The 23,508-nt window shown below is 45.5% G+C and overlaps 1 protein-coding gene across 4 annotated transcripts in view; it reads left to right on the forward strand.

Annotated features, from left to right (window-relative positions):
* Positions 1–23,508, forward strand: part of tbc1d23 (TBC1 domain family, member 23) — a 58,291-nt gene that overhangs the window by 12,202 nt on the left and 22,581 nt on the right. For 2 of the 4 annotated variants that reach the window (XM_029695322.1, XM_029695324.1), the window contains exons 4-13: positions 3,633–3,840; positions 8,337–8,460; positions 11,314–11,438; positions 11,574–11,620; positions 11,700–11,803; positions 12,523–12,666; positions 12,857–12,949; positions 22,745–22,915; positions 23,247–23,289; positions 23,412–23,497. In XM_029695322.1, the coding sequence (XP_029551182.1) occupies positions 3,633–3,840; positions 8,337–8,460; positions 11,314–11,438; positions 11,574–11,620; positions 11,700–11,803; positions 12,523–12,666; positions 12,857–12,949; positions 22,745–22,915; positions 23,247–23,289; positions 23,412–23,497 (1,145 nt within the window). The remainder of the gene's footprint in view (positions 1–3,632; positions 3,841–8,336; positions 8,461–11,313; positions 11,439–11,573; positions 11,621–11,699; positions 11,804–12,522; positions 12,667–12,856; positions 12,950–22,744; positions 22,916–23,246; positions 23,290–23,411; positions 23,498–23,508) is intronic. The other 2 variants (XM_029695323.1, XM_029695325.1) reach the window with 1 other exon arrangement.

Below are 23,508 nucleotides of genomic sequence, written 5' to 3' on the forward strand. Positions count from 1 at the left end.
GGGTCTGAATACTTATGTAAACAAGGTATTTCTGTTTCTGCCTTTCTAGGGAGTTTTTCCTAGCCACCGTGCTTCTACACCTGCATTGCTTGCTGTTTGGGGTTTTAGGCTGGGTTTCTGTACAGCACTTTGAGATATCAGCTGATGTAAGAAGGGCTTTATAAATACATTTGATTTGAATTTGTTTTATTTTAGAATTCTAATTCATTTCTAAAAACCTGTATTCACTTTGTCATTATTGGGTATTGTGTGCCGATTGCTGAGGATTTTTTTTTTTGTTAAATACATTTTAGAATAAGGCTGTAACGTAACAAAATGTGGAGAAAGTCAAGGGGTCTGAATACTTTCCCAAGGCACTGTTTGTTTATATACTGAAACAAAAATATGCAACAATTTCAAAGATTGTTCTGAGTTACAGTTCTTTTAAGGACAACAGTCAATTGAAATAAATTAATTAGGCCCTAATCTATGGATTTCACATGACTGGGAATACAGATATGCATCTGTTGGTCACAGATACCTTTATAAAAGGTAGGGTGTGGATCAGAGAACCAGTCAGTATCTGGTGTGACCACCATTTGCCTCATGCAGCACAACACATCTCCTTCACGTAGAGTTGATCAGGCTGCTGATTGTGGCCTGTGGAATGTTGTCCCACTCCTCTTCAATGGCTGTGTGAAGTTGCTGGATTTTGGCAGGAACTGCAGCTTGCTGTCATATACGTCGACCCAGAGCATCCCAAACATGCTCAATGGTCAGTGTGCAGGCCATGGAAGAACTGGGACATTTTCAGCTGTACAGATCCTTGCGATATGGGGCCGTGCATTATCATGCTGAAACATGAGGTGATGGTGGCGGATGAATGGTACGACAATGGGCCTCAGGATCTCGGTGCATTCAAATTGCCATCGATAAAATGCAATTGTGTTTGTTGTCTGTAGTTTATGCCTGTCCATACCATAACCCCACCGCCACCATGGGGCACTCTGTTCACAACGTTGACATCAGCAAACTGCCCGCCCACACGACGCCATACATGTGGTCTGCGGTTGTGAGGCTGATTGGATGTACTGCCAAATTCTCTAAAATGACGTTGGTGGCGGCTTATGGTAGAGAAATTAACATTACATTTTCTGGCAACAGCTCTGGTGGACATTCCTGCAGTCAGCATGCCAATTACACTCTCCCTCAAAACGAGACATCTGTGGCATTGTGTCGTGTGACAAAACTGCACATTTAAAAGTTGCCTTTTATTGTCCCCAGCACAAGGTGCACCTGTGTAATGATCATGCTGTTTAATCAGCTTCTTGATGTGCCACACATGTCAGGTGAATGGATTATTTTGGAAAAGGAGAAATGCTCACTAACAGGGATGTAAACAAATTTGTGCACAACATTTGAAATAAGCTTTTTGTGCGTATGGAACATTTCTGGCATCTTTTATTTCAGCTCATGAAACATGGGACCAACACTTTACATTTCTGTTCAGTGTATATTATATTACACCTATTATATTACACACTTCATAGGATGGATAATTGTTTTTCTTGCATAGCTCGGTCAGTAATGCTGTCTTCTGTAGCTCGGTCAGTAATGCTGTCTTCTGTAGCTCGGTCAGTAATGCTGTCTTCTGTAGCTCGGTCAGTAATGCTGTCTTCTGTAGCTCGGTCAGTAATGCTGTCTTCTGTAGCTCGGTCAGTAATGCTGTCTTCTGTAGCTCGGTCAGTAATGCTGTCTTCTGTAGCTCGGTCAGTAATGCTGTCTTCTGTAGCTCGGTCAGTAATGCTGTCTTCTGTAGCTCGGTCAGTAATGCTGTCTTCTGTAGCTCGGTCAGTAATGCTGTCTTCTGTAGCTCGGTCAGTAATGTTGTCTTATGTAGCTCGGTCAGTAATGTTGTCTTATGTAGCGAGGTCAGTAATGCTGTCTTCTGGAGCGAGGTCAGTAATGCTGTCTTCTGGAGCGAGGTCAGTAATGCTGTCTTATGTAGCGAGGTCAGTAATGCTGTCTTATGTAGCGAGGTCAGTAATGCTGTCTTCTGGAGCGAGGTCAGTAATGCTGTCTTCTGGAGCGAGGTCAGTAATGCTGTCTTCTGGAGCGAGGTCAGTAATGCTGTCTTCTGGAGCGAGGTCAGTAATGCTGTCTTCTGGAGCGAGGTCAGTAATGCTGTCTTCTGGAGCGAGGTCGGTAATGCTGAGAATAGACAATAGAAACACAAGGCCGAACACACGCTGGGTTCTCATACAGTTTGGGTCTTATGCAGAAACTGTCAGCTGTCATCAGCTTTGCACAGTTCTTTCTCTGCCTGATAGCAGGGCGGGTTAGGCAGCAGAACGGACATGGAGACTGCTCCAGGGCTCAGCCCAGAAAAGGCAGCCTTTCATGGGTCACTGAGCCCAGAAAAGCCCCAGGCCTTACCTCCAGGAGTAGGCTAGCACATGGTGCCACAGTGAAGAGAGACAAACTGAGGGAGAGAATGTTCTAGTGGGTTGAATAATCAATCCTGAGACCTTTCTTTGGCATCTTGTTTACTAGTATCTTATTTCAATCAATTTCTACAAGACACATTTGCTTGAAATGTTCTCTGCTGGATAGTCATAATTAGCCTTGGGGCCATATGTATCCAGTCTCATGGTGAGAGTGCTGGAATAGGATCAGGTCTCATGGTGGGAGTGCTGGTCTAGGATCAGGTCGCATGGTGGGAGTGCTGGTCTAGGATCAGGTCTCATGGTGGGAGTGCTGGTCTAGGATCAGGTCTCATGGTGGGAGTGCTGGTCTAGGATCAGGTCGCATGGTGGGAGTGCTGGAATAGGATCAGGTCTCATGGTGGGAGTGCTGGTCTAGGATCAGGTCGCATGGTGGGAGTGCTGGAATAGGATCAGGTCTCATGGTGGGAGTGCTGGTCTAGGATCAGGTCTCATGGTGGGAGTGCTGGTCTAGGATCAGGTCTCATGGTGGGAGTGCTGGTCTAGGATCAGGTCTCATGGTGGGAGTGCTGGTCTAGGATCAGGTCTCATGGTGGGAGTGCTGGTCTAGGATCAGGTCTCATGGTGGGAGTGCTGGTCTAGGATCAGGTCGCATGGTGGGAGTGCTGGAATAGGATCAGGTCTCATGGTGGGAGTGCTGGTCTAGGATCAGGTCGCATGGTGGGAGTGCTGGTCTAGGATCAGGTCTCATGGTGGGAGTGCTGGTCTAGGATCAGGTCTCATGGTGGGAGTGCTGGTCTAGGATCAGGTCTCATGGTGGGAGTGCTGGTCTAGGATCAGGTCGCATGGTGGGAGTGCTGGTCTAGGATCAGGTCGCATGGTGGGAGTGCTGGTCTAGGATCAGGTCTCATGGTGGGAGTGCTGGTCTAGGATCAGGTCGCATGGTGGGAGTGCTGGTCTAGGATCAGGTCTCATGGTGGGAGTGCTGGTCTAGGATCAGGTCTCATGGTGGGAGTGCTGGTCTAGGATCAGGTCCCCCCTGTCCATGTCATCTTATCCTAGATCAGCACTCCTACTCTGAGGCTTGATACATATGGCTCCAGGAGGATTTTTCTAAACTCTGTTTCCATGCTGTCTTTGTCCTGACAGTGAAGGCTAAGTGTAAGGACCTCTAACCTCTGACCCTGTGTCTCTGCTTCCTGTCTCCAGACCAGCTGGGGGGCGTGGCGGAGGAGGAGGGGCGTGACATGGTGTCTGACGTAGAGTCTGTCATCACGTTCTACTGTAAGTCCCGAAACATCACCTTCACCCCTGACCTCTCCTGGCCACACCTCCTCAAACCCCTGCTGGGCCTGCAGCTGCCCCGCTCCGATCTCTACAACTGCTTCTATGCCATCATGAATAAATATATACCACGGTGAGACACGCCTCTACAATAAATATATACCACGGACAGACACGCACCTCTACAATAAATATATACCACGGACAGACACACACCTCTACAATAAATATATACCACGGACAGACACACACCTCTACAATAAATATATACCACGGACAGACACACACCTCTACAATAAATATATACCACGAACAGACACACACCTCTACAATAAATATATACCACGAACAGACACACACCTCTACAATAAATATATACCACGGACAGACACACACACACCTCTACAATAAATATATACCACGGACAGACACACACACACACCTCTACAATAAATATATACCACGGACAGACACACACACACCTCTACAATAAATATATACCACGGACAGACACACACACACCTCTACAATAAATATATACCACGAACAGACACACACACACCTCTACAATAAATATATACCACGGACAGACACACACACACCTCTACAATAAATATATACCACGGACAGACACACACACACACCTCTACAATAAATATATACCACGGACAGACACACACACACCTCTACAATAAATATATACCACGGACAGACACACACACACCTCTACAATAAATATATACCACGGACAGACACACACACACCTCTACAATAAATATATACCACGGACAGACACACACACACCTCTACAATAAATATATACCACGGACAGACACACACACACCTCTACAATAAATATATACCACGGACAGACACACACACACCTCTACAATAAATATATACCACGGACAGACACACACACACCTCTACAATAAATATATACCACGGACAGACACACACACACACCTCTACAATAAATATATACCACGGACAGACACACACACACACACACCTCTACAATAAATATATACCACGGACAGACACACACACACCTCTACAATAAATATATACCACGAACAGACACACACCTCTACAATAAATATATACCACGGACAGACACACACACACCTCTACAATAAATATATACCACGGACAGACACACACACACACCTCTACAATAAATATATACCACGGACAGACACACACACACACCTCTACAATAAATATATACCACGGACAGACACACACACACACCTCTACAATAAATATATACCACGGACAGACACACACACACCTCTACAATAAATATATACCACGGACAGACACACACACACCTCTACAATAAATATATACCACGGACAGACACACACACACCTCTACAATAAATATATACCACGGACAGACACACACACACCTCTCTACAATAAATATATACCACGGACAGACACACACACACCTCTACAATAAATATATACCACGGACAGACAGACACACACCTCTACAATAAATATATACCACGGACAGACACACACACACACCTCTACAATAAATATATATCACGGACAGACAGACACACACCTCTACAATAAATATATACCACGGACAGACACACACCTCTACAATAAATATATACCACGGACAGACACACACCTCTACAATAAATATATACCACGGACAGACACACACACACCTCTACAATAAATATATACCACGGACAGACACACACACACCTCTACAATAAATATATACCACGGACAGACACACACACACACCTCTACAATAAATATATACCACGGACAGACACACACACACACACCTCTACAATAAATATATACCACGGACAGACACACACACACACACCTCTACAATAAATATATACCACGGACAGACACACACACACACCTCTACAATAAATATATACCACGGACAGACACACACACACACACCTCTACAATAAATATATACCACGGACAGACACACACACACACACCTCTACAATAAATATATACCACGGACAGACACACACACACACCTCTACAATAAATATATACCACGGACAGACACACACACACACCTCTACAATAAATATATACCACGGACAGACACACACACACACCTCTACAATAAATATATACCACGGACAGACACACACACACACCTCTACAATAAATATATACCACGGACAGACACACACACACACCTCTACAATAAATATATACCACGGACAGACACACACACACACCTCTACAATAAATATATACCACGGACAGACACACACACACACCTCTACAATAAATATATACCACGGACAGACACACACACACCTCTACAATCCTCAGCAATCTACCCACAATAACCCAGAATGACAAACCAAAAACAGGTTTTTAGAAATTAGCAAATGTATTGAAAATAAAAAACAGAAATAACTTATTTACATAAGTATTCAGACCCTTTGCTATAAGACTCGAAATTGAGCTCAGGTGCATCCTGTTTCCATTGATCATCTTTGAGATGTTTCTACAAGTTGATTGGAGTACACCTGTGGTAAATTCAGTTGACTGGAAAAGGCACACACCTGTCTATATAAGGTGTGTATATAAGGCCATGAGGTCGAAGGAATTGTCCGTAGAGCTCTGAGACAGGATTGTGTTGTGGCACAGATCTGGGGAAGGATACCAAAAAATGTCTGCAGCATCGAAGGTCCCCAAGAACACAGTGGCCTCCATCATTCTTAAATGGAAGAAGTTTGGAACCACCAAGACTCTTCCTAGAGCTGGCCGCCCGGCCAAACTGAGCAATCGGGGGAAAGGGCCTTGGTCAAGTAGGTGACCAAGAACCCGATGGTCACTCTAACAGAGCTCCAGAGTTCATCTGTGTGAGATGGGAGAACCTTCCAGAAGGACAACCATCTTTGCAGGACTCCGCCAATCAGGCCTTTATGGTAGAGTGGCCAGACGGAAGCCACTCCTCAGTAAAAGGCACATGACAGCCTGCTTGTAGTTTGCCAAAAGGCCCCAAAAGACTCTGACCATTTAGAAACAAGATTCTCTGGTCTGATGAAACCAAGATTGAACTCTTTGGCCTGAATGCCAAGCATCACATCTGGAAGAAACCTGGAACCATCCCTACAGTGAAGCATGGTGGTGGCAGCATCATGCTGTGGGGATGTTTTTCAGGGACTGGGAGACTAGTCAGGATCGAGGCAAAGATGAACGGAGCAAAGTACAGAGATCATTGATGAAAACCTGCTCCAGAGCGCTAGGGAACCCAGACTGGGGTGAAGGTTCACCTTCCCACAAGACAACGACCCAAGCACACAGCCAAGACAACGCAGGAGTGTCTTCGGGACAAGTTTCTGAATATCCTTGAGTGGCTCAGCCAGAGCCCAGACTTGAACCCGATCGAACATCTCTGGAGAGACCTGAAAATAACTGTGCAGCAACGCTCCCCATCCAACCTGACAGAGCTTGAGAGGATATGCAGAGAAGAATTGGATAAATTCCCCAAATACAGGTGTGCCAAGCTTGTAGCGTCATACCCAAGAAGACTCGAGGCTGTAATCACTGCCAAAGGTGCTTCAACAAAGTACTGAGTAAAGGGTCTGAATACTTATGTAAATATGATATTTCAGTTTTTATTTGTAATAAATTAGCAAAAGTTTCTGAAGCTGTTTTTGCTTTGCCATTATAGGGTATTGTATGTGTAGATGGATGAGGGGAAAAACTCTAATACATTTTAGAATAAGGCTGTAACGTATCAAAATGTGGAAAAAGTCAAGGGGTCTCAATACTTTCCAAAGGCACCGTATAACACAGGAGGTTGCTAACACCTTAATTGTGGAGGACGGGCTTGTGGTAATGCCTGGGGCAGGAGGCCTGGGGCAGGAGGCCTGGGGCGGGAGGCCTGGGTGGGGCGGGAGGCCTGGGTGGGGCGGGAGGCCTGGGTGGGGCGGGAGGCCTGGGGCGGGATAGATCATACACATGGTTTCCATTCCAGCCATTAGTATGAGCCGTCCTCCCCTCAGCAGCCTCCTCTGATGTAGACACTAGATCCTGGTTTCCCTCAGACGTTTCGCATTCCTGTTTTAACCCAACTAGCACACCTGATTCAATTAGTTAACTAATCATCAAGCCTTTGACTAATTAAATCAGGTGTACCAGTTTAGGGTTAAACAAACGTGAAACTTCTTGGGGCCGAGGAGTGGGTTGGGAAACCCTGATCTAGATGATTGTGTTGAAGCCAACACCTCCATCTTGGCTCTCCCCCACCATTGTGTTGAAGCCAACACCTCCATCTTGGCTCTCCCCCACCATTGTGTTGAAGCCAACACCTCCATCTTGGCTCTCCCCCACCATTGTGTTGAAGCCAATGCCTCCATCTTGGCTCTCCCCCACCATTGTACGTTTGTAGGAAGCTATAGAAATGCATGTATTAATGTCTACATTAATTTATACCATGTTTATTCTATTACAGAGACCTTAATGCATACTGTACATTATACTATGCTAAACATGATGACTATATAGTAACACTTACTGTAATTTAGAGATGACTAACGTTACACCCACACACACACAGGAACACACACACACACCCTGTGTGTAACTAACGGTGCATCTTCTTGTCCAGGGACTGTGTAGTGAAGGGCCGTCCGTTCCACCTGTACAGACTGCTGCTTCAGTATCACGAACCAGAACTCTGCTCCTTCCTCGACACCAAGAAGATCACCCCAGACTCCTACACTATACACTGGGTATATCTATATATCTATATCTCTAACCCCAGACTCCTACACTATACACTGGGTATATCTATATATCTATATCTCTAACCCCAGACTCTTTCACTATACACTTGGTATATCTATATATCTATATCTATATCTCTAACCCCAGACTCCTTCACTATACACTTGGTATATCTATATATCTATATCTATATCTCTAACCCCAGACTCCTACACTATACACTGGGTATATATATCTATATCTCTAACCCCAGACTCCTACACTATACACTGGGTATATATATCTATATCTCTAACCCCAGACTCCTACACTATACACTGGGTATATCTATATATCTATATCTCTAACCCCAGACTCCTACACTATACACTGGGTATATCTATATATCTATATCTCTAACCCCAGACTCCTACACTATACACTGGGTATATCTATATATCTATATCTCTAACTCCAGACTCCTACACTATACACTGGGTATATCTATATATCTATATCTCTAACCCCAGACTCCTACACTATACACTGGGTATATATATCTATATCTATATCTCTAACCCCAGATTCCTACACTATACACTGGGTATATATATCTATATCTATAACCGTAGAATCCTACACTAAACACTTGGTATATCTATATATCTATATCTCTAACCCCAAACTCCTACACTATACACTGGGTATATATATCTATATCTCTAACCCCAGACTCCTACACTATACACTGGGTATATATATCTATATCTCTAACCCCAGACTCCTACACTATACACTGGGTATATATATCTATATCTCTAACCCCAGACTCCTACACTATACACTGGGTATATCTATATATCTATATCTCTAACCCCAGACTCCTACACTATACACTGGGTATATCTATATATCTATATCTCTAACCCCAGACTCCTACACTATACACTGGGTATGTCTATATATCTATATCTCTAACCCCAGACTCCTACACTATACACTGGGTATATCTATATATCTATATCTCTAACCCCAGACTCCTACACTATACACTGGGTATATCTATATATCTATATCTATATCTCTAACCCCAGACTCCTACACTATACACTGGGTATATCTATATCTATATCTCTAACCCCAGACTCCTACACTATACACTGGGTATATCTATATCTATATCTCTAACCCCAGACTCCTACACTATACACTGGGTATATCTATATATCTATATCTCTAACCCCAGACTCCTACACTATACACTGGGTATATCTATATCTCTAACCCCAGGCTGGGGGTATGTCTATATATCTATATCTCTAACCCCAGGCTGGGTATATGTCTATCTTACCCCAGGCTGGGGGTATGTCTATCTAACCCCAGGCTGGGGGTATGTCTATCTAACCCCAGGCTGGGGGTATGTCTATCTAACCCCAGGCTGGGGGTATGTCTATCTAACCCCAGGCTGGGGGTGTGTCTATCTAACCCCAGGCTGGGGGTGTGTCTATCTAACCCCAGGCTGGGGGTGTGTCTATCTAACCCCAGGCTGGGGGTGTGTCTATCTAACCCCAGGCTGGGGGTGTGTCTATCTAACCCCAGGCTGGGAGTGTGTCTATCTAACCCCAGGCTGGGGGTGTGTCTATCTAACCCCAGGCTGGGGGTGTGTCTATCTAACCCCAGGCTGGGGGTGTGTCTATCTAACCCCAGGCTGGGGGTGTGTCTATCTAACCCCAGGCTGGGGGTGTGTCTATCTAACCCCAGGCTGGGGGTGTGTCTATCTAACCCCAGGCTGGGGGTGTGTCTATCTAACCCCAGGCTGGGGGTGTGTCTATCTAACCCCAGGCTGGGGGTGTGTCTATCTAACCCCAGGCTGGGGGTGTGTCTATCTAACCCCAGGCTGGGGGTGTGTCTATCTAACCCCAGGCTGGGGGTGTGTCTATCTAACCCCAGGCTGGGGGTATGTCTATCTAACCCCAGGCTGGGGGTATGTCTATCTAACCCCAGGCTGGGGGTATGTCTATCTAACCCCAGGCTGGGGGTATGTCTATCTAACCCCAGCCTGGGGTATGTCTATCTAACCCCAGGCTGGGGGTATGTCTATCTAACCCCAGGCTGGGGGTATGTCTATCTAACCCCAGGCTGGGGGTATGTCTATCTAACCCCAGGCTGGGGGTATGTCTATCTAACCCCAGGCTGGGGGTATGTCTATCTAACCCCAGGCTGGGGGTATGTCTATCTAACCCCAGGCTGGGGGTATGTCTATCTAACCCCAGGCTGGGGGTATGTCTATCTAACCCCAGGCTGGGGGTATGTCTATCTAACCCCAGGCTGGGGGTATGTCTATCTAACCCCAGGCTGGGGGTATGTCTATCTAACCCCAGGCTGGGGGTATGTCTATCTAACCCCAGGCTGGGGGTATGTCTATCTAACCCCAGGCTGGGGGTATGTCTATCTAACCCCAGGCTGGGTGTGTCTATCTAACCCCAGGCTGGGTGTATGTGTGTGTGTATGTGTGTGTGTATATATATATATATATACTGCTCAAAAAAATAAAGGGAACACTTAAACAACACATCCTAGATCTGAATGAAATAAATAATCTTATTAAATACTTTTTTCTTTACATAGTTGAATGTGCTGAAAACAAAATCATATGTCTATCTAACCCCAGGCTGGGTGTGTCTATCTAACCCCAGGCTGGGGATGTGTGTATATAGATAGATGGATAGATAGATATCTAACCCCAGACTGGGTATATCTATATATATAACTTCAGACTCCTTCACTATACACTTGGTATGTCTGTACAGCCTATTAGGTGTGAAATGTTCCTTGCAGTGGGATGGTGGATTGTGACTGGTGTGTTGTGTATCCTACAGCTAGGCAGTCTGTTCTCCAGTCATTGCCTACCAGAGGTGACTCAGGCCATGTGGGACTTTTACCTCCAACAGGCCGACCCTTTCCTCATCTTCTTCCTCCTGCTCATCATCCTCGTCAACGCCAAGTACCCACTATTGCAACATATTCATAATACAAACCAGATTGCAACACATAGCTACCTCAAATTAATATCTCAAACGGATCGATAGAAGGTCTTCAGTGCTCTGATATTACATTATTACTTTTGGTTCCCCCCTAGAGATAACATCCTGCAACAAGAAGGGGACAGTAAAGAAGATATCATCAGTAAGTTATTCTGTATTCAGCTTCTAGGCTGCTGTGTATTGAATGCAGGGTTCTAACCTGTGTGTTTTGTGTGTTACAGAGATGTTGGAGGACTCTCCTGCCCTGTTAGAGGCTGATGATATAGAAGACCTGTTCTCTCTGGCCCAGTATTACTGGAGCAAGACCCCTCTGTCTCTGAGAAAGGTAAAGTACTGGCATGGGGCCCTGCTCAATACAGCTGGCATGGGGCCCCCGCTCAATACGGGTACCGGTACAGAGTCAATGTGGAGGCTATATACAGGGGGTACCGGTACAGAGTCAATGTGGAGGCTATATACAGGGGGTACCGGTACAGAGTCAATGTGGAGGCTATATACAGGGGGTACCGGTACAGAGTCAATGTGGAGGCTATATACAGGGGGTACCGGTACAGAGTCAATGTGGAGGCTATATACAGGGGGTACCGGTACAGAGTCAATGTGGAGGCTATATACAGGGGGTACCGGTACAGAGTCAATGTGGAGGCTATATACAGGGTGTTACGGTACAGAGTCAATGTATCGAGGTAATATGTACATGTAGGTAGACTGTTTTAATTCTCTTCAGTGGGTCATGTTAAGCTGCTAGCTGTCATAATGTATGTAGCTCTATGTCTCTGTGTGTCTGTAGGAGAACCAGACTCTCTCTCTGTGTCTGTAGGAGAACCAGACTCTCTCTCTCTGTGTCTGTAGGAGAACCAGACTCTCTCTCTCTGTGTCTGTAGGAGAACCAGACTCTCTCTCTCTGTGTCTGTAGGAGAACCAGACTCTCTCTCTCTGTGTCTGTAGGAGAACCAGACTCTCTCTCTCTGTGTCTGTAGGAGAACCAGACTCTCTCTCTCTGTGTCTGTAGGAGAACCAGACTCTCTCTCTCTGTGTCTGTAGGAGAACCAGAACTTGTTTGGGTCCAGCCTGGTGGCACTGAAGGAGGAAGACATGGATCTGAGTCAGGCTCTCTGTCTTCCTGTGTCTGTCCCTGAGATACTACAGGCCAACCAGCTGCAGCCTGTGAGTAGCAGCACCCCTGAGGTGCGTTCAACAAGGTTTTCATTTTCACTGAACATGTTACTGTAGTGACACTTTTTTAGTTGGACTGAAAACGTTAGTGGAAAATCAAATGGCTAATTACCCTAAGGATTAATGTAGCAATAACCAAACTACGAATTTGTTTGATATTCCTACTACATGTAATAGAAATGTCTCTATCGACCTGTCCCAGGAAGGAGTTCGGTTCTTTGTGGTGGACTGTCGACCTGCTGAGCAGTACAACGCTGGACACCTCTCTACTGCCTTCCACCTGGACTCAGACTTGGTGAGACGGGGAGGGGGGACGGGGAGGGGGGACGGGGAACGGTGGAGGAGAACGGGGAACGGTGGAGGAGAACGGGGAGAGGGGACGGGGAGGGGGGACGGGGAGAAGGGACGGGGAGGGGGGACGGGGAGGAGAACGGGGAGGGGGGAGGGGGGACGGGGAGGAGAACGGGGAGAGGGGACGGGGAGGGGGGAGGGGGGACGGGGGAGGAGAACGGGGAGGGGGGACGGGGAGGGGGGACGGGGAGGAGAACGGGGAGAGGGGACGGGGAGGGGGGACGGGGGAGGAGAACGGGGAGGGGGGAGGGGGGACGGGGGAGGAGGGACGGGGAGGGGGGACGGGGGAGGAGAGGAGAATAGGGGGAGGATTGAACTGCCCCACAATCCAAAGTAATAAGGTTGATATAGTATACTATCAAAGTATTCACACAAATCAAATTTTATTTGTCACATGCGCCAAATACAACAGGTGTAGGTAGACCTTAGAGTGAAATGCTGAATACAACAGGTGTAGGTAGACCTTAGAGTGAAATGCTGAATACATAGGTGTAGACCTCACAGTGAAATGCTGAATACAACAGGTGTAGTAGACCTCACAGTGAAATGCTGAATACAACAGGTGTAGTAGACCTTACAGTGAAATGCTGAATACAACAGGTGTAGTAGACCTCACAGTGAAATGCTGAATACAACAGGTGTAGTAGACCTCACAGTGAAATGCTGAATACAACAGGTGTAGTAGACCTCACAGTGAAATGCTTAATACAACAGGTGTAGTAGACCTCACAGTGAAATGCTGAATACAACAGGTGTAGTAGACCTCACAGTGAAATGCTGAATACAACAGGTTTAGACCTTAGAGTGAAATGCTGAATACAACAGGTGTAGTAGACCTTACAGTGAAATGCTGAATACAACAGGTGTAGTAGACCTTACAGTGAAATGCTGAATACAACAGGTGTAGTAGACCTTACAGTGAAATGCTGAATACAACAGGTGTATTAGACCTTAGAGTGAAATGCTGAATACAACAGGTGTAGTAGACCTTACAGTGAAATGCTGAATACAACAGGTGTAGTAGACCTCACAGTGAAATGCTGAATACAACAGGTGTAGTAGACCTTACAGTGAAATGCTGAATACAACAGGTGTAGTAGACCTCACAGTGAAATGCTGAATACAACAGGTGTAGTAGACCTCACAGTGAAATGCTGAATACAACAGGTGTAGTAGACCTCACAGTGAAATGCTGAATACAACAGGTGTAGTAGACCTCACAGTGAAATGCTGAATACAACCGGTTTAGACCTCACAGTGAAATGCTGAATACAACAGGTGTAGTAGACCTTACAGTGAAATGCTGAATACAACAGGTGTATTAGACCTTAGAGTGAAATGCTGAATACAACAGGTGTAGTAGACCTTACAGTGAAATGCTGAATACAACAGGTGTAGTAGACCTCACAGTGAAATGCTGAATACAACAGGTGTAGTAGACCTTACAGTGAAATGCTGAATACAACAGGTGTAGTAGACCTCACAGTGAAATGCTGAATACAACAGGTGTAGTAGACCTCACAGTGAAATGCTGAATACAACCGGTTTAGACCTCACAGTGAAATGCTTACTTTCAAGCCCTTAACCAACAGTGCAGTTTTAAGAAAATACCAACAACAGCAAAAAGTAAGAGATAAGAATAACAAATAATTAAAGAGCAGAAGTAAATAACAATAGTGGGGCAAATACAGGGTATTACGGTACAGAGTCAATGTGGAGGCTCTGTACAGGGGGTACCGGTACAGAGTCAATGTGGAGACTATATACAGGGGGTACCGGTACAGAGTCAATGTGGAGACTATATACAGGGGGTACCGGTACAGAGTCAATGTGGAGGCTATATACAGGGGGTACCGGTACAGAGTCAATGTGGAGGCTATATACAGGGAGGGTACCGGTACAGAGTCAATGTGGAGACTATATACAGGGGGTACCGGTACAGAGTCAATGTGGAGGCTATATACAGGGGGTACCGGTACAGAGTCAATGTGGAGGCTATATACAGGGGGTACCGGTACAGAGTCAATGTGGAGGCTATATACAGGGGGTACCGGTACAGAGTCAATGTGGAGGCTATATACAGGGGGTACCGGTACAGAGTCAATGTGGAGGCTATATACAGGGGTGTTACGGTACAGAGTCAATGTGGAGGCTATATACAGGGGGTACCGGTACAGAGTCAATGTGGAGGCTATATACAGGGGGCACCGGTACAGAGTCAATGTGGAGGCTATATACAGGGGGTACCGGTACAGAGTCAATGTGGAGGTTATATACAGGGGGTACCGGTACAGAGTCAATGTGGAGGCTATATACAGGGGGTACCGGTACAGAGTCAATGTGGAGGCTATATACAGGGGGTACCGGTACAGAGTCAATGTGGAGGCTATATACAAGGGGTACCGGTACAGAGTCAATGTGGAGGCTATATACAGGGGGTACCGGTACAGAGTCAATGTGGAGGCTATATACAAGGGGTACCGGTACAGAGTCAATGTGGAGACTATATACAGGGTATTACGGTACAGAGTCAATGTGGAGGCTATATACAGGGGGGTACCGGTACAGAGTCAATGTGGAGGCTATATACAAGGGGTACCGGTACAGAGTCAATGTGGAGACTATATACAGGGTATTACGGTACAGAGTCAATGTGGAGGCTATATACAGGGTGTTACGGTACAGAGTCAATGTGGAGGCTATATACAGGGTGTTACGGTACAGAGTCAATGTGGAGGCTATATACAGGGGGTACCGGTACAGAGTCAATGTGGAGGCTATATACAGGGGGTACCGGTACAGAGTCAATGTGGAGGCTATATACAGGGGGTACCGGTACAGAGTCAATGTGGAGGCTATATACAGGGGGGTACCGGTACAGAGTCAATGTGGAGGCTATATACAGGGGGTACCGGTACAGAGTCAATGTGGAGGCTATATACAGGGGGTACCGGGACAGAGTCAATGTGGAGGCTATATACAGGGGGTACCGGGACAGAGTCAATGTGGAGGCTATATACAGGGGGTACCGGTACAGAGTCAATGTGGAGGCTATATACAGGGGGTACCGGTACAGAGTCAATGTGGAGGCTATATACAGGGGGGTACCGGTACAGAGTCAATGTGGAGGCTATATACAGGGGGTACCGGTACAGAGTCAATGTGGAGGCTATATACAGGGGGGTACCGGTACAGAGTCAATGTATCGAGGTAATATGTACATGTAGGTAGAGTTATTAAAGTGACTATGCATAGATAATAACAGAGAGTAGCAGCAGCGTAGAAGAGGGTGGTGGGTGGGGGGGGGGGGGGGGCATTGCAAATAGTCTGGGTAGCCATTTGATCAGCCCCGTTAATGAGAATGGGGGCGTGCTCGGTCCTCCTCTTCCTGTAGTCCACAATCATTTCCATTGTCTTGATCACGTTGAGGGAGAGTTTGTTGTCCTGGCACCACACGGCCAGGTCTCTGACCTCCTCCCTATAGGCTGTCCCATTGTTGTTGGTGAACACTGTTGTGTCATCGGCTAACTTAATGATGGTGTTGGAGTCGTGCCTGGCCATGCAGTCATGAGTGAACAGGAAGTCCAGGATCCAGTTGCAGAGGGAGGTGTTTAGTCCCAGGGTCCTTAGCTTATTAATGAGCTTTGAGGGCACTATGGTGTTGAAGGCTGAGCTGTTGTCAATGAACAGCATTCTCACATAGGTGTTCCTTTTGTCCAGGTGGGAAAGGGCAGGGTGGAGTGCAGTTTAGATTGATGTGGATCTGTTGGGGCGGTATGTGAGTTGGAGTGGGTCTAGGGTTTCTGGGATAATGGTGTTGATGTGAGCCATGACCAGCCTTTCAAAGCACTTCATGGCTACAGACGTGAGTGCTACGGGTCGGTAGTCATTTAGGCAGGTTACCTTAGTGTTCTTGGGCCCAGGGACTATGGTGGTCTGCTTGAAAAATGTTGGTATTACAGACTAGGACAGGAAAATGTTAGTGAAGACACTTGCCAGTTGGTCAGCGCATGCTCGGAGTACACATCCTGGTAATCCGTCTGGCCCTGCGGCGTTGTGAATGTTGACCTGTTTAAAGGTCTTGTTCACATCGGCTGCAGATAGGGTGATCACAGTCGTCTGGAACAGCTGGTGCTCTCAAGCATGTTTCAGTGTTATTTGCCTCAAAGCGAGCATAGAAGTAGTTTAGCTCGTGGCTATGCTTCCCTTTGTAGTCTGTAATGTTTTGCAAGCCCTGCCACATCCGACGAGCGTCAGAGCCGGTGTCGTACGATTTGTCTTAGTCCTTTATTGACACTTTGCCTGTTTGATGGTTCGTCTGAGGGCATAGCTGGTTTTCTTATAAGCTCTAGTCTTTAGCTCAGTGTTGATGTTGCCAGTAATCCATGGCTTCTGGTTGGGGTATGTACAGTAGATTGTGTGATCTACATCTTATCATGAGATACTCTACCTCAGGCAATCAAAACTACGAGACATCCTGCGCTATCGTGCACCAGCTGTTGTTTACATATATGCATGTTCATGTCGTCGTTCAGCCATGACTCCGTGAAGCTTAAGATTTTACAGTTTTTAATGTCCCGTTGGTGGTTTAATCTTCCTCGTAGGTCGTCGATTTTATTTTCCAATGATTGCACGTTAGCTAGTAGAACGGAAGGCAGTGGGGGTTTATTGGATCGCCTACGAATCCTCAGAAGGCAGCCCCACCTCCGTCCTCTTTTTCTCCCTCGTCTCTTCACACAAATGACGGGGATTTGGACTTGGGGAAAGCAGTATGTCGTTCACGTTGGGCTCGTTGGACTCGTTAAAGAAAAGAAAAAAAGCTTCTTCCAGTTCGTGGTGAGTAATCGCTGTTCTGATGTCCAGAAGTTATTTTTGGTGATAAGAGACGGTAGCAGCAACATTATGTTCAAAATAAGTTTAAAAAAAAAAGTAAGTTACAAACAAAGCAAAAAAAATGAACATAACACAATCGGTTAGGCGCACGTAAAACGTCAGCGATCTGTGGTGCACTCTTTTTTTCAGCTCGTGTGTCCGAGAGGGAGAAAGTAGCCAAACCGACTCGTGCAAATTAGACAGACTTGTTGCTGTGATAGGTTTTCCATCATCTTGTCTGGTAGTATCTTGACTGCATCAAATCGATGTAAAGAAGCTAGCTAGCAAGGCTAATTGAGGCTATATTGCGCAACTCCCCGTCCTTCTCGACGACAACTCCATTGATATGAATCAACAGCTGGTTGATCACTGGAGCTCCTTCTCATTTAGCCAAATTCATCTTCTATTTCCATTTTACATTGATTACAAATCTCCATCTGGTCTGATGAAACAAAAATAGAACTGTTTGGTCATAATGACCATTGTTGTGTTTGGAGGAAAAAGGGGGAGGCTTGTAAGCCGGAGAACACCATCCCAACCGTGAAGCACGGGGGTGGCAGCATCATGTTGTGGGGGTGCTTTGCTGCAGGAGGGAATGGTGCACTTCACAATATAGATGGCATTACGAGGCAGGAAAATTAGGTGGATATATTGAAGCAACATCTCAAGACATCAGTCAGGAAGTTAGAGCTTGGTTGCAAATGGGTCTTCCAAATGGACAATGACCCCAAGCATACTTCCAAAGTTGTGGCAAAATGGCTTAAGTACAACAAAGTCAAGGTATTGGAGTGTCCATCACAAAACCCTGACCTCAATCCTATAGAACTTTTGTGGGCAGAACTGAAAGTGTGTGCTAGCAAGGAGGCCTACAAACCTGACTCAGTTACACCAGCTCTGTCAGGAGGAATAGGCCAAAATTCACCCAACTTATTGTGAGAAGCTTGTGGAAGGCTACCCGAAACGTTTGACCCAAGTTAAACAATTTAAAGGCAGTGCTAACAAATACTAATTGAGTGTATGTACATTTCTGACCCACTGGGAATGTGATGAAAGAAAGAAATAAAAGCTGAAATGAATCATTCTCTCTACTATTATTCTGACATTTCACATTCTTAAAATATAGTGGTGATCCTAACTGACCTAAAACAGGGAATTTCTACTAGGATTAAATGTTAGTAATTGTGAAAAACTGAGTTTGAATGTATTTGGCTAAGGTGTATGTAAACTTCCGACTTCAACTGTATATATTTTTATAAGTAATGAAATACTAACATCTGTTTTGAATATTCGTGCCCATCCCTACAATGTTGTTGGGTTTACTGTTTGAACAGTCGCTGGGATTTGGGTTTACTGTTTGAACAGTCGCTGGGATTTGGGTTTACTGTTTGAACAGTCGCTGGGATTTGGGTTTACTGTTTGAACAGTCGCTGGGATTTTCAGTTTACTGTTTGAACAGTCGCTGGGATTTGGGTTTACTGTTTGAACAGTCGTTGGGATTTGGGTTTACTGTTTGAACAGTCGCTGGGATTTTCAGTTTACTGTTTGAACAGTCGCTGGGATTTGGGTTTACTGTTTGAACAGTCGCTGGGATTTGGGTTTACTGTTTGAACAGTCGCTGGGATTTTCAGTTTACTGTTTGAACAGTCGCTGGGATTAGATTGAATTAACATTGCAAAATAGGCTGCTTTGATGCATAGCCTATAGATAAGATCAAGGAACCAAGCGAGTTTCAGTGCCTACACACCACTGCCCCCACTGCTGCTCAAGGAAGGATACTGTGCGTTACAATTTTCATGTGGCACAGGAGTACAGGTACAACCTTAAATCCGTAAACACGGACACCCTCATAGATATCATCCTGACCAACTTGCCCTCTAAATACACCTCTGCTGTTTTCAACCAAGATCTCAGCGATCACTGCCTCATTGCCTGCGTCCGAAAGGGGCCAGCGGTCAAACGACCTCCCATCTTCACTGTCAAACGCACCCTAAAACACTTCAGCGAGCAGGCCTTTCTAATCGACCTGGCCCGGGTATCCTGGAAGGATATTGACCTCATCCCGTCAGTAGAGGATGTCTGATTGTTCTTTTAAAAGTGCCTTCCTCACCATCTTAAATAAGCATGCCTCATTCAAAAACTGTTGAACTATGAACAGATATAGCCCTTGGTTCACTCCAGACCTGACCAGCACAAAAACATCCTGTGTTGTACTGCATTAGCATCGAATAGCCCCCACGATATGCAACTTTTCAAGGAAGTCAGGAACCAATATACACAGTCAGTTAGAAAAGGTAAGGCTAGCTTTTTCAAACAGAAATTTGCCTCCTGTAGCACTAATTCCAAAAAGTTTTGGGACACTGTAAAGTCCATGGAGAATAAGAGCACCTCCTCCCAGCTGCCCACTGCACTGAGGCTAGGAAACACTGTCACCACTGATAAATCCACTATAATCGATCATTTCAATAAGCATTTTTCTACGACTGGCCATGCTTTCCACCTGGCTACCCCAACCCCGGCCAACAGCTCTGCACCCCCTGCAGCAACTGGCCCAAGCCCCCCCCCCACTTCTCCTTCACCTAAATCCAGACAGCTGACGTTCTGAAAGAGCTGCAAAATCTGGACCCCTACAAATCAGCTGGGCTAGACAATCTGGACCCTCTCTTTCTATAATTATCTGCCATAATTGTTGCAACCCCTATTACTAGCCTGTTCAACCTCTCTTTCGTATAATCTGAGATCCCTAAAGAATGGAAAGCTGCCGCGGTCATCCCCCTCTTCAAAGGGGGAGACACTCTAGACCCAAACTGTTATAGACCTATATCTATCCTACCCTGTCTTTCTAAGGTCTTCGAAAGCCAAGTTAATTAACAGATCACCAACCATTTCGAATCCCACCGTACCTTCTCTGCTGTGCAATCCGGTTTTAGAGCTGGTCATGGGTGCACCTCAGCTACGCTCAAGGTCCTAAACGACATCATAACCGCCGTAGATAAAAGACAGTACTGTGCAGCCGTTTTCATCGACCTGGCCAAGGCTTTCGACACTGTCAATCACCATATTCTTATCGGCAGACTCAACAGCCTTGGTTTTTCAAATGATTGCCTCGCCTGGTTCACCAACTACTTCTCAGATAGAGTTCAGTGTGTCAAATCGGAGGGCCTGTTGTCCGGGCCTCTGGCAGTCTTTATGGGGGTGCCACAGGGTTCAATTCTCAGGACAACTCTTTTCTCTGTATACATCAATGATGTCGCTCTTGCTGCTGGTGATTCTCTGATCCACCTCTACGCAGACGACACCATTCTGTATACATCTGGCACTTCTTTGGACACTGTTAACAAACCTCCAAACGAGCTTCAATGCCATACAACACTCCTTCCGTGGCCTCCAACTGCTCTTAAACGCTAGTAAAACTAAGTGCATGCTCTTCAACCGATTGCTTCCCACGCCCGCCCGCCCATCCAGCATCACTACTCTGGACGGTTCTAACTTAGAATATGTGGACAACTATAAATTCCTAGGTGTCTGGCTAGACTGTAAACTCTCCTTCCAGACTCGCATTAAGCATCTCCAATCCAAAATTAAATCTAGAATCGGCTTCCTATTTCGCAACAAAGCCTCCTTCACTCATGCCGCCAAACATTCCCTCGTAAAACTGACTATCCTACCGATCCTTGTCTTCGGCAATGTCATTTACAAAATAGCCTCCAACACTCTACTCAGCAAACTGGATGTAGTCTATCACAGTTCCATCCGTTTTGTCACCAAAGCCCCATATACCACCCACCACTGCGACCTGTACGCTCTCGTTGGCTGGCCCTTGCTACATATTCGTCACCAAACCCACTGGCTCCAGGTCATCTATAAGTCTTTGCTAGGTAAAGCCCTGCCTTATCTCAGCTCACTGGTCACCATAGCAACACCCACCCGTAGCACGCGCTCCAGCAGGTATATCTCACTGTTCACCCCCAAAGCCAACACCTCCTTTGGCCGCCTTCCCTTCCAGTTCTCTGCTGCCAATGACTGGAACGAATTGCAAAAACCACTGAAGCTGGAGACTCATATCTCCCTCACTAACTTTAAGCATCAGCTGTCAGAGCAGCTTACCGATCACTGCACCTGTACATAGCCCATCTGTAAATAGCCCATCCAACTACCTCATCCCCATATTATGTATTTATTTTTGCTCTTTTGCCCTCCAGTATCTCTACTTGTACATTCATCTTCTGCACATCCATCACTCCAGTGTTTAATTGCTAAATTGTAATTATTTCGCCACCATGGCCTATTCATTACCTTACCTCCCTAATCTTACCTCATTTGCACACACTGTACATAGACCTTTTCTACTGTATTATTGACTCTACGCTTGTTTATTCCATGTGTAACTTTGTTGTTGTATGTGTCAAACTGCTTTGCTTTATCTTGGCCAGGTCGCAGTTGTAAATGAGAACTTGTCCTCAACTAGCTTACCTGGTTAAATAAAGGGTCAGGGTTATATATATATATATATATATAATGTCTGTCTCAGTAGGGTGTAAAATCGTCTGTCTCAGTAGGGTGTAAAATCGTCTGTCTCAGTAGGGTGTAAATCATCTGTCTCAGTAGGGTGTAAATCATCTGTCTCAGTAGGGTGTAAATCATCTGTCTCAGTAGGGTGTAAATCGGCTTTTAGGGGATAGTGGTCTTACTCTCTCCCTCTCTCTCGCTCTCCCTCTCTCTGTGTGGTCTTACTCTGTCAAAATGGCACCCTATTCCCTATATAGTGCACTATATGGGCTCTGGTCAAAAGTAGTGCACACTATATAGGGAATAGGGTGCCATTTGGGACTCACACCTTAACCTCTTTCATCTGTTGCTGTGTCTCTAGATGCTGCAGAACCCGTCAGAGTTCAGCCTATCAGTGAAGTCCCTCCTGGAGGCCCAGAAGCAGAGCCTGGAGTCTGGCTCCATCGCTAGTGGAGAACACCTCTGCTTCATGGGCTCAGGGAGGGAGGAGGAGGACATGTACATGAACATGGTGCTGGCACACTTCCTACAGGTAGGAGAGTAGTGTTACAAAATAGACAGTGATTCATCCTACATCTTGTTGGGCATTAGTTGCATGCCTGTTATTACAATTCAACCTTTTTTAAATCACAATTCAATTGTTTTTGATTACAATTAAACCCTTTTTGTTATAATTCAACCGTTTTTTTATTACAATTAAACCCTTTTTGTTATAATTCAACCGTTTTTTATTACAATTCAACCGTTTTTTATTACAATTCAACCCTTTTTGTTAGAATTCAACCCTTTTTGTTATAATTCAAACGTTTTTTTATTACTATTCAACCGATCTATCAGTGTTAATGAGGGGTTTTCTCTCACAGAAAAACAAAGAATACGTCAGTATCGCAAAAGGTGGTTTTATGGGTGAGTGTTTTATTATTAACATTTTAAACAATTCATAGAAATAAATGAATAGAACTGCTTATTTTGTCTTGATGGGTGCAAACCTAAAAGAAACCATGTCTATATCCTGTTGTGGTGTCCAGCCCTGCAGCAGCACCTAACAGACATCAATGTGGAGGGACCAGACAACTACGTCCACTGGATAGTCAGCACCTCTGGATCAGCTGAAGTGAGTTCACT

The sequence above is a fragment of the Salmo trutta genome, chromosome 17 (assembly GCF_901001165.1).
Source record: "Salmo trutta chromosome 17, fSalTru1.1, whole genome shotgun sequence".
NCBI lineage: Eukaryota > Metazoa > Chordata > Actinopteri > Salmoniformes > Salmonidae > Salmo > Salmo trutta.